General features: G+C 48.1%; 1 protein-coding gene across 4 annotated transcripts in view; it reads left to right on the top strand.

Moving 5' to 3' along the window:
• SLC7A14 (solute carrier family 7 member 14) overlaps positions 1–12,791 on the top strand; it is a 201,874-nt gene that overhangs the window by 168,785 nt on the left and 20,298 nt on the right. For all 4 annotated transcript variants that reach the window (XM_073578872.1, XM_073578876.1, XM_073578874.1 and 1 more), the window contains 3 exons: positions 10,356–10,502; positions 11,492–11,700; positions 11,782–12,659. In XM_073578872.1, coding sequence (XP_073434973.1) covers positions 10,356–10,502; positions 11,492–11,700; positions 11,782–12,659 — 1,234 coding nt within the window. The remainder of the gene's footprint in view (positions 1–10,355; positions 10,503–11,491; positions 11,701–11,781; positions 12,660–12,791) is intronic.

A 12,791-nucleotide genomic window follows, 5' to 3' on the forward strand; every position in this document is an offset into this window, starting at 1 on the left:
CACTGTGCTCGCTATTAAAGAGCAATGAATATTCACTGTTCTCCACACACATAGTCCCGCCGCGGGGAGCAGTGAGTATTCCAGCAGCTATCCTCTGCTTGTAAGCAGCACATGACGTCACTGCCATGCGCTGCTTACAAGCCTAAATCAGCTCCTGGCATCAGAACAAGACGCTGCGAGGGAGCACAGGGAAGGTAAGCATAATGCATACCATGATGGTGATGGATGGCCAATCATACAGGATAAGAATGGGCCCATGTGGATGGTGATGGGGGCCCTGCATACCAAAATAGGGATGAGGGGGACCATGCATACAAGGATAGGGATGAGGGGGCAATGCCTACCAGGCTAGGGATAAGGGGTCCTTGCACACCAGAATGGGTATGAGGAGGCCGTGCATAGCAGGATGGGGATGTTGGGGCTGTGCATACCAGGATGGGGATGAAGGGGCCATGCATACCAGTATAGGGATGAAGGGGCCATGCATACTAGGATGGGGATGAGGGGGCCATGTATACCAGGATGGGGATGAAGGGGCCATGCATACCAGTATAGGGATGAAGGGGCCATGCAAACTAGGATGGGGATGAGGGGGCCATGTATACCAGGATGGGGATGAAGGGGCCATGCATACCAGTATAGGGAGGAAGGGGCCATGCATACTAGGATGGGGATGAGGGGGCCATGTATACCAGGATGGGGATGAAGGGGCCATGCATACCGGTATAGGGATGAAGGGGCCATGCATACTAGGATGGGGATGAGGGGGCCATGTATACCAGGATGGGGATGAAGGGGCCATGCATACCAGTATAGGGATGAAGGGGCCATGCATACTAGGATGGGGATGAGGGGGCCATGCATACCAGGATAGGGATGAAGGGGCCATGCATACTAGGATGGGGATGAGGGGACCATATATACCAGGATAGGAGATATAAAGTGCAGCATTAACCACATTTTTGCTTCAATTTTTTTTCTAATTTACTCCTCTAGAACCTAGGTGCATCTTATGATCCAGTGCATCTTATAGCCTGAAAAATGCGGTAGTATCCAACTGGATCTGAAATAATTTAGAATTTCAGTTTCATAAATTAACCAATGAATAAAGCTAAACAGATACAACTTTAAATATTTGGAGCTTTATGAGTAACCTATAAGTAATTCAGCATGTAAATTAATGTAGTCAAATAGATTAAAAAATGAATACATGAAAATCTTAGCCCATTTGGGTGACTTAATGAAGGAAATACTGGAGTCAAGTTTGGTGGAATTCATGAAAATACTCGTATGTATATGGTTAGCCCTGGGCATTATATCATCAGATGCACATTTGGCTGAATCCAATCCGAAGGCTATAGCTATTTTTAAAGTAAAAAATCATGTTTGGTGCCATGAGAAAGCTTTACTTCTACTCCATTCTTCACGCTTTATTTAAAAGGACTGGAAAGTTATTTGTATTGGTCCTCTTCTCCAAGTATTTGATCCCCCATCTGAGAGCAGCATACTATAGGTGCAGAGACCCTATTTCCAGTGGTGTATCAGTTACTGGGTGTTAGGCATCGAGCAGGGACGATATTTGCCACTAGGCACTTGAGGGCACGTGCCTAGGGTGGGACGATGCGGGGGGGGGGCGGCACCTGGGCAAGGTTTTGTTTTGTTTTTTTAAGTCCGGGCCGGCCCGCCCACTCACCCCAGTCTTCCGGCTGCTGCAGGGCTCCCACGTGACGATCGGCCCCGCCTCCTTCCCTGGCAGGTGAATCCAGAAGCAAAGACCGTGAGCGCTGGACACTGTGGCGTTCTGCGGTTGCTTAGTAACGGCCTTCACGCTGCCTGAAGTGAAGCCACAGAGTGCCATTGCTGTGACCTCTCCCCATGGCTCCCCTCCTCCACACAACATGGAAGTGTCTGCTTGTTTTCAGTGCAGGCTGAGGTCCTTTCCGGATACCTGCAGACTGGGCCTGGCAGACCTGACTGCCAACAAGTGCAAGGCCCCGGCAGCTCCTTCCATTGCTAAGAAGAGGTAGATGGTGTGGCGGGCAGATGGGTGTGCGGGAGGTGGTGTCATGTCAGACACTGTTCACACCAGGGTGTCTGGCAGACAGCGGTAATACCCTGTTGGGTATTCTGTTCCAGTCGGGATAGGGTTAACCAGGTTGTCATGCTGGCTGAGGGATGGGCCACGCCCTTGGTCTTTAAATAGTTCGTCCTGACTATGGGCGTCGCCGACTATAGCTTTAGCCTAGTGCTAGCAATACCGGTCAGCAGTGGTGGTGTTGGAGCGTCTGATAACTGGTGCAGTATATCCCTCAGTGGTTCTTTCTCCAATCTATTATATATATATATATATTTGGTTGCCCTTGCACATTATTGTATTCCCTTGTGTATTAACTGTGTGGTGTTTCTTTTACCCCTGTCCATACGTATTTGTGGGGTCTGGTGTCTGGTCCCCTCACTGGGTGGAGGGTGGTGGGTTCAGCTTAGGGCTGGACAGGAGACAGGGACAGGGTGGAGGCTCAGGCAGGCACACCTTCAGTGTAAACCCTGGGTAGAGGGACAGACAGGGTTCCCCTAGTCTGAGGGACATCGCAGGGGTCCCGGGGTTTCTGCCTAAAGTAACCTAGGCATACCATGACATTATAGTCGGCCCAAATAATAAAGTGAGAGGAAAAAAAAAAAAAAAAAAAAGGTATAGATAGAGAATATAGGGGTTACTTACTATGGATCCTATACTTTCCCTAACCAAGCAGCTGGAGGCTTTATCCATACAGGTCACTGAACTCAGGGGGGCGGTCCAGCAACAAGGCCTGTCAGCTCCTGCAGTACCTGCTGATGCTGCAGCCAGGGCAGCTGAGCCCAAGTTTCCCCTTCCTGAACGATTTGCTGGTGATCGTGGTAAGTTCACGGTGTTTCGTGAATCATGCAAATTGTATTTCCGTATGCGTCCACATTCCTCAGGTAATGAGGCTCAACGCGTGGGCTTGGTGATTTCTTTGCTGAGTGGTGACCCACAGGCCTGGGCCTTTTCACTCCCTTCAGACTCACCGGCATTTGAATCTGTAGATTTTTTTTTCTCTGCTCTGGGTTTGATCTATGACGATCCGGATAGATTAAACTTAGCAGAGTCTAAGATACGCTCACTGCTACAGGGTGATCGACCAGCTGAGGATTACTGCACGGAATTCTGGCGCTGGGCAGTGGACACGCAGTGGAATGACCCTGCGCTTAGAAGTCAATTTTTGCATGGGGTTTCTGGAAGGGTTAAACAGACTCTCCTAATGTATGAGACTCCCGCCTCTCTGGAGGCTGCGATGGCACTTGTAGTACGCATAGACCGACGTCTCCGTCAGGGGGCGCTGGTTTCGTTGCCTCCGGGAGGTGGGGGAGTGGTCGGCGAGGTTGCCTCGGGTGAATCCGTGGAACCCATGCAGATCGCTGGTATAGCACAGTCACCGAGTAACAAGCCTAAACGTCCTTGGCACAGAAGGCAGGGGCTCTGTTTTTTTTGTGGCAAAGGAGGACATTTTATTAACGCTTGCCCCCTGGTACCTAAGAAGGGCGCGCCGGCGGAAAACTGATAGGCTCAGAGGGTTTGGAGGAGTCTAGTCTGAGCCTTTGTGTATCCTCCGTCATGGTTTCCCAGTGTATGCTCCCTGCTAGGGTGGTACTTGGGGGGCAAATGCTCTCTATTACAGTATTTATTGATAGTGGCTCAGCTGCCAATCTCATTGATGAGAGGTTCGCGCAAACAGCGGGATTTCCGGTGGAGAAATTGCCGAACCCCATCCGGGTGGTTACCATCAATGCTTCCCCGTTGTCTCAAGGGGAGATCACAGAGTGTGTGTTGGATATACAACTCCACATCGGAGTATTACACTCAGAGCGGGTAACTTGTAAGGTGCTTAGTAACTTACCGGCTCAGATGGTTCTGGGCTTTCCATGGTTGTCAATGCATAACCCTGTTATTGATTGGAAGACCCAGGACATAATTCAGTGGAGCAGGGAGTGTCAGGAGAGGTGCCTGGCTACATGTATTTCCGCTTTGACCCCCAGTATCCCGGAGCCGTTGCTGGATTATGCGGATGTATTTTCTGAGAAGGGTTGTTCGGAACTACCACCGCATCGCCCCTATGACTGTGCTATTAGGTTGAAACCAGGGGCCAAGTTACCTAAAGCTAGAATGTTTAATATCTCAGGTCCCGAGAGGCTAGCTCTCAAGGAATACATTGCGGATAGCCTGAGCAAGGGTCATATTAGACCTTCCTCTTCTCCTCTGGCTGCTGGCTCCTTCTTTGTTAAAAAGAAGGATGGCGGTTTACGCCCGTGTCTGGATTTCAGAGAACTCAACCAGATTACGGTCCGTGATCCTTACCCTATGCCACTTATACCCGATTTATTCAACCAAGTGGTTGGTGCCAGGTGGTTCTCCAAACTGGACCTCAGGGGGGCGTACAATCTTATAAGAGTCCGTCAGGGGGATGAGTGGAAGACAGCGTTCAATTCCCCCGAGGGTCACTTTGAGAGTTTGGTAATGCCGTTTGGGTTGACTATGGCACCGGCGGTCTTTCAACACTTCATTAATGATGTCTTCTCTCAGTTGTTGGGGAGGTTCGTTATAATTTATCTTGACGACATCCTCATTTTCTCTCGCGACCATGATACACATATAGAGCATGTTAGACAGGTTCTGCAGTTGCTCAGAGAGAACAGGCTCTATGTCAAGCTTGAAAAATGTGTGTTTTTCGTACAGGAGCTACCGTTCTTGGGTTATATAATCTCCGCCTCAGGTTTTAAGATGGACACCGCTAAGGTGCAGGCGGTACTACATTGGGATCGGCCTGATAATCTTAAGGCGCTTCAGCGATTTCTTGGCTTCTCCAATTACTATAGGAAATTTATTAAGAACTTCTCTATGATTGCCAAACCACTGACTGACATGACTAAGAAGGGTACCGACTTTTCTGACTGGTCTGAGCCTGCGGTACAGGCGTTTGAATTCCTCAAGAATAGTTTTGCCTCAGCGCCCATTCTGGTGCAGCCCGATGTCTCCTTACCGTTTGTCGTGGAGGTGGATGCGTCGGAGGTTGGAGCGGGGGCTGTACTGTCTCAGGGCCCTTCTTGGGCCAAGTTGCATCCGTGTGCCTTCTTCTCCAAGAAGCTGTCGCCTGCGGAGCGTAATTATGATATTGGCAACAGGGAACTATTGGCCATCAAATTGGCATTTGAGGAGTGGCGACACTTTTTGGAGGGGGCTGTTCATCAGATTACTGTGATAACCGACCATAAGAATTTGCTTTATTTAGAATCTGCTAAGCGCCTGTCCTCCAGACAGGCTCGCTGGGCATTATTCTTCACCCGGTTCAACTTCATTGTTACCTATCGACCTGGGTCGAAGAATGTTAAGGCAGACGCTTTATCCAGGTGTTTTCCTGGTGGAGAGTTATGTGAAGAGCCGGTGCCTATTCTCCAAAAGGGTGTGGTGGTATCTGCCATCACGACAGAGATTGAGGCAGAGATTGCGGAGGCTCAGGAGGTGGTACCGCCGGGGTTGCCTGCTAATAAATCTTTTGTGCCGCTACATCTACGCTCTAGAGTGTTGGGCGAACATCACGACACGGTACTGGCAGGTCATCCAGGGGTTAAGAGCACTCTGGAACTGGTATTGCGTCGTTTTTGGTGGCCTAAAATCCGGCAGGATGTGGCCTCATATGTGGCTGCCTGTACCACGTGCGCACGGGCCAAGACTCCTCGTTCCCGTCCCGCTGGTAGCTTGCAGCCTCTCGGGGTGCCCAGTAAGCCATGGACTGAGATTTCCATGGATTTTATTACTGACTTGCCCGCCTCGGCAGGGAACTCGGTCATTTTGGTAATTGTTGATAGGTTCTCCAAAATGTCGCATTTCGTTGCTTTACCGTCTTTGCCCAATGCTAAGACTCTTGCTCAGATATTTATTCGCGAGGTGGTCAGACTTCATGGTGTCCCGTCTGACATTGTGTCTGATCGAGGTACGCAGTTTGTGGCAAAGTTTTGGAGAGCTTTTTGTTCTCGCCTTGGAATCAAATTATCTCATTCATCGGCTTTCCACCCTCAGTCGAATGGACAGACTGAGCGGATGAACCAAAACCTGGAGCAATACTTGCGCTGCTTTATTTCCGACAATCAGGAAGAGTGGTCAGCGTTTCTTCCTCTGGCAGAATTCGCAATAAACAACCATTGCCAGGAATCGTCTGGGGAATCTCCTTTTTTTTGTGTGTATGGTCAACATCCTCAATTTTGCACCTTGCGTCAGGGGTGCTCAGTTGGCGTCCCTGAGGAGGACCAGTTGGGAGCTCAATTGTCGTCTGTTTGGAGGAAAGTCAAGCAGCGCTTGTTGAAGGTGGGTTCCAGGTACAAACGGGTGGCTGACTGCAGACGTGTGCCAGGTCCGGACCTGTGTGTGGGTGATTGGGTGTGGTTATCTACTAGGAACATTAAGCTCAAGATACCGTCACTTAAGTTGGGTCCCAGGTTCATTGGCCCATTTAGAATCTCCGCAGTGATCAACCCCGTGGCATTTCGTTTGGAGTTGCCGGCTGTGTATAAGATTCATAATGTATTTCACAAAGCATTGCTAAAGAAGGTCGTGGGTTTGGTGGATGGTTCCCCCGGGCCACCACCTCCCGTCTTGGTGGATGGCGCGTTGGAATTTGAGGTGTCCAAAGTGGTGGACTCTAGGGTTGTGCGTCGCACTCTACAGTACCTGGTCCACTGGCGTGGTTATGGTCCTGAGGAGAGGACATGGGTGCCGGCCTCTGACATTCATGCTGATCGACTGGTTACTATGTTCCATCGTCGCCATCCGGACAAGCCAGGTCCTCGACATGGTGAGGTTCCGGAGGTCCCTCGTAGAAGGCGGGGTACTGTCATGTCAGACACTGTTCACACCAGGGTGTCTGGCAGACAGCGGTAATACCCTGTTGGGTATTCTGTTCCAGTCGGGATAGGGTTAACCAGGTTGTCATGCTGGCTGAGGGATGGGCCACGCCCTTGGTCTTTAAATAGTTTGTCCTGACTATGGGCGTTGCCGACTATAGCTTTAGCCTAGTGCTAGCAATACCGGTCAGCAGTGGTGGTGTTGGAGCGTCTGATAACTGGTGCAGTATATCCCTCAGTGGTTCTTTCTCCAATCTATTATATATATATATATTTGGTTGCCCTTGCACATTATTGTATTCCCTTGTGTATTAACTGTGTGGTGTTTCTTTTACCCCTGTCCATACGTATTTGTGGGGTCTGGTGTCTGGTCCCCTCACTGGGTGGAGGGTGGTGGGTTCAGCTTAGGGCTGGACAGGAGACAGGGACAGGGTGGAGGCTCAGGCAGGCACACCTTCAGTGTAAACCCTGGGTAGAGGGACAGACAGGGTTCCCCTAGTCTGAGGGACATCGCAGGGGTCCCGGGGTTTCTGCCTAAAGTAACCTAGGCATACCATGACAGGTGGGCTGGGTATGAGGGATAGTGGTGTAGAATGGGTGATAGGAGCGGAGTAGCAGAGCTGGGTATGAGGGATAGCGGTGTAGTGAGGGTGATAGGAGCGGAGTAGCAGAGCTGGGTATGATGGATAGCGGTGTAGTGTGGGTGATAGGAGTGGAGTAGCAGAGCTGGGTATGAGGGATAGTGGTGTAGTGTGGGTGATAGGAGCTGAGTAGCAGAGCTGGGTATGATGGATAGCGGAGTAGCAGAGCTGGGTATGATGGATAGTGGTGTAGTGTGGGTGATAGGAGTGGAGCAGAGCCAGTGTGTGTAGTGTCACCATGTGCTCAGGTGTATACATCATGCACAGACCCACAGCTCGCCTCCCCACACCCCAGCCTCCATTATTTATGTAGTGCCGCCACACCCCTCTGGTTAACCTTTTACTGCCTGAGCCTTGCCTTGACATGCAAAAATAAAACTCCACACACTCTCATTGAGGGGATCATTCAGACTGTACCCGTTATTCTGTATCTGGAAATATGGATCTGGTCCGCTCACGTGTATATACTGTATGCTGGCTCCGAAAATTTTGCCAGTATGGAGCCTCAAAATTTCTAGTGGCAGCCCTGTCCTTTCTCTTCACTGACAACCTCTATACTGTGTCTCCTTTTGGCCTCATTCATTCCCTATGGGACCTGCGGACATGTTGCACACTTGCGGTGAGACAAAAAAACACTGCTAGCAGCATTTTTTTCCGTTGCTACAAGTACCGCATTTGCCAGATCGCTGCAAAACCGCAAGTGTCGCACATGTCCACAAGTCCAATAGGGAATAAATGAGGCCGAATGCAGAGTTGCCGTAAGTGATCCGTTACGTGGCAGATGCGGAAAAACTGCCGGATCTGCCACGAATGAAAAAATCACTCATGTGAAAGTAGCCGAAGTAATTGCCGACAGTGTCTGCATGAGGCCAGGGTCAGACATGCGAGAAATGCATGCAGCCGCACGCTCCTGTCCGAGTGCCGGGTGTTGACATGCGAGACTCGTGCGACTTTCTCCCATGTCTGACCCCGGCCTCAGTCATACTCACCAATGGGAGAGGCAGCACTGCATTTATCCTGCGGATTTCTTCCATTTTTAATGCGGTTTTCCCCCTGCGGATTTGGAGACTGGGGAGGTGGAAAACCGCACAAAAGAAGTGACATGCTGCGGATTTTGTACCGCAGGAAAACCGCACGGAAAAATCCACAGCGTCTGCACAGCGTTTTTTTTTTTTTTCATTGATTTACATGCTACTGTAAATCACACTGCAGATCCGCAGCGTTTCTGCACGGTAAAATCCACTGCAGATCCGCAGGAATTCTGCGTCATGTGCACACAGCCTAAATACGACCCTGGCATCGAGTTTTCCCCCGCTGCACAGGGGGAATCTCGAGCCATGCTCTCTCCCATTCCTCTGCAGCCACAGAGATTCCTGCTCAGCAGGGTCATCGCTCCAGGCGTCTTGCCCAGGCTGATGCTAGGCGTCTGGTTGCTCCTTCTGGCTCTGCTATAACTCCATGCCTGAGTCAGCAGCAAGTAGACGCTTCTGGGACTAATTCCTATCTTTTGGTTACTGAGCATGCCCGTGGGACGACCTCTCATTGGAGGTCGGAGGTCACATGCGCAGGTCCCACTCCTGCTCGGATTGGTCCACCACTGGGAAGGTCCAGGAAGGACGCCACTATAAAAGAGTCGCATGGCCGCTCAGGCCATGCGCTATTGTAGACTCTTATGCTTATTTGTGTGTATGATGATGGATGCATGTATCTGGTGACTGACTCATTAAGACTCCCCTCCCTTTGATACGCATGTTGGTTAGGGATTCAGAGTGAGAGTCAGCGCCAATTGGTGGCTATGCTCACGCCACCATGCTCCCAGTACTCTGCACACAGTAGCGTCCAACTGTGCCTCCCTGCTACGGGCACTGTCATACCGCACCAGGTAGCTGTGACCGCCCTGCTCACCTCTAGCGCTTTCCTCCCCGTCCTGGGTGATTAGTGGCGTCCGCCGAAGCGGTACTGTGTGCACTTGGTGCGATTCTATATACTGTTACCTTTTGCTGGCACCGCAGCCGCGGCGCTGAGCACTGATGGTCTAGAGGAGCTCTAGTCCGGTGTCTCTAGGACAGGGCTCTGTGACCCCTAATTAGTTCTCACTCAGCCGAGGTCTGTGAGTTCAACAGGCTCCGGCGTTTGTTTCAGCGGCTCTGTGGAGCAACAGAGTTCGCCTGTATTCACACTGGGTGAAGTTAACCCACGTGTGAGCAAGTGTTTACCCACCATCTAGTTCTGCTATTACTCAGCAGCAGGTTCCATCTCTGCACGGTGGACCCCGGGCTGCGAACGCACCTCATGTCTCCTTTCATATTATTTGGTGCGTTCTGTAGGCCCTATCACTGGGCTGCTTGCTTCAGTTTTGATTAAAATCTTGTATCTCCTGCAGATCTATTAATTCGCTGAATGCTGAGCTCTGTATAACCTCACCCACACCACTGATTGGCAGCTTTCTGTGTACACTGTGCATAGGCAGAAAGCTGCCAATTAGTGGTGGGGGTGTGGCTGAATTAATCTCCTTCTGATAAAACAGTGATTTTTTAACAACTACAGGCAAGCAGCTTAGAAAGTAACACATTGCTGGAATTATACTGTTCTTTGATTAGGTGGCAAAAACCTAGCAACAGATTCAATTCTGGAGTATTTGGTTGCTTTTTCAGTCATTCAAGCCACTACAGATACCTCCATTTCCCATATGCTTTTTTTTTTTTACAAAACTCAAGTTATTATATAATTTTTCTTTAAACAAGGGTTCTTTTTAATGAAAATGTGGATGATGAGCTTATATTGTCTCTTTATATCCTACAGGTGCTGAAAGGTGCTGCCACCTGCTTTTATGCTTTCATTGGTTTTGACATAATAGCTACAACAGGGGAAGAGGCAAAGAGTCCTAATACTTCCATTCCATATGCCATAACTGCTTCCTTGGTCACCTGCCTAACAGCATATGTATCTGTAAGTGGTCCTGATTTATAATCCACAGTATAAACTGCTGTTATTGCTTCATCAAGTGCAGAACGTATTTAGTTCTACTCAAATAACTGTATCTGAATAGAAAACTACCAGATGTAATATATGGAAAGTATATTAGAGTGGAAACAGCAAAAATGTCATGGATTCTGTGCTAGAAGAACCCGGTCCCAAACTTGCATGAACTATAATGTGCAACTGTAGTAAACGGAAGCATGTACAACCCAATGCAGAATCCAAGTATAATTGTTCTTTACAAGTATTGGTTTTCTCATACTGGTCAAAGGGACCTATTGACTCCTGTAGGCTCCAGAGCCAGAAGGCAACTGCAACTCCTGCACCCATTGTGGTTTTGCCCCTGGTGCAATGGCTATGAATGACAATACATACTGCTACTTTGTCAGTTCAGTACTGTTCTAGCATATAACATGTGGAGATCCAAGTCACCATTCCCAAAAATGCACCTATATAGCTACTGAAATTCAAGCAATTTAAGCTGTACATAGTATAGTATTTATGATTAACAAGAGACTAGTGATTTTACAGTCTTTTTACACAAACCTTTCACATATAAATCATTACACACCTGTCTTTTAACACTAAATCTGAAAAAACATTGTGCAACTGCTCACATCCCCAGCAACAAGTTTAAACTGCAGTCTAATATGTCCAAAAATTATCCTGATTCTCATGACTTGCAATTTTCCATCCACCATTTTTGAGGGACAGTCTCACTTCACAGGCATTCTGCTAGCACTATACATGCTGGGACTTCCTTTCCCTTATTCATTGTCCGATGGCTTGTCTGCCTTGAAAAGAAAGTTCACCTCCAGTATGTCAGTATGCAGTTTGTTTTATATGATTTTGTTGTGGAAGACTAAGGTACGTATCAAGGTAATGTTAAGAACTGTGGCACATTAATACATGATAAGTTATACATTTCTTTACCTAACTATTTGCTGTTTGTCTTTTAGGTAAGTGTAATATTAACATTAATGGTCCCATACAATATGATTGATTCAGAATCACCTCTGATGGAGATGTTTGTAGCACATGGATTTTACGCTGCTAAGTTTATTGTGGCCATAGGATCTGTAGCCGGGCTCACCGTCAGCTTGTTTGGTTCTCTATTCCCTATGCCCAGAGTGATCTATGCAATGTCTGGTGATGGGTTGTTGTTCAGGTTAGTGTTGCTTGTCGGAATTACAAAGACCATGTGCTCGCAATGAAGCTATTTTTGATTTTTCCTTGCTTGTTTTTGCAGGTTTCTATCCCATGTCAGCTCATACACAGAGACACCGGTTGTGGCTTGTATTGTCTCTGGATTTTTGGCCGCCCTGCTGTCTCTACTGGTCAGTCTTCGTGATCTAATAGAGATGATGTCTATTGGAACTCTTTTAGCCTACACCCTGGTATCTGTGTGCGTCTTGCTATTGCGTTACCAGCCTGAGAGCGACATTGATGGTTTTGTTAAATTTCTTTCTCAAGAGCATACTAAGAAAAAAGAAGGAATCATCGCAGATTGTGAGAAAGAAATTTGTTCTCCTATGAGTGATGGAGAAGAATTCAGTGGTCCAGCCACAAACACGTGTGGGGCGAAGAATCTACCATCACTTGGAGACAATGAAATGCTCATTGGCAAATCTGATAAATCCAACTACAATGTTAACCATCCAAACTATGGAACAGTTGACATGACATCAGGCATAGAGGCAGATGGATCTGAAAACATTTACCTTTTCAAGTTAAAGAAATTTATAGGTCCACGATACTATACCATGAGAATACGTCTTGGCTTACCTGGAAAAATGGATCGCCCAACGCTTGCCACAGGTCGCACCGTAACCATCTGTGTCATGCTCCTTTTCATCTTGATATTCATCTTCTGCTCCTTTATAATATTTGCTGCAGACTATGTTTATGACCAGGAGTGGTGGGCAGTCCTGTTGGTTGTTTTGATGGTACTGTTGATCTGTGCTTTGATTTTTGTTATCCTGCAACAACCGGAGAACCCTAAAAAATTGCCTTACATGGCACCCTGTGTTCCTTTTGTTCCTGCATTTGCCATGCTAGTCAACATTTATCTTATGCTGAAATTGTCATCAATTACGTGGATCCGATTTGCTGTCTGGTGCTTTGTAGGTAAGTTGTGAACATCACTAAAAGGTAGAATCTTTATACATGTAGCAAATACAAACTAGTAAACAATTTAGACACCACTATAGGGAAACTGTAATAGGTATAAGTCTGCAAGTCTGTTTATAAGCAGCAATA

This window comes from Dendrobates tinctorius, unplaced genomic scaffold, assembly GCF_039654945.1.
Source record: "Dendrobates tinctorius isolate UK_male_01 unplaced genomic scaffold, ASM3965494v1 ptg000060l, whole genome shotgun sequence".
Taxonomy (NCBI): domain Eukaryota; kingdom Metazoa; phylum Chordata; class Amphibia; order Anura; family Dendrobatidae; genus Dendrobates; species Dendrobates tinctorius.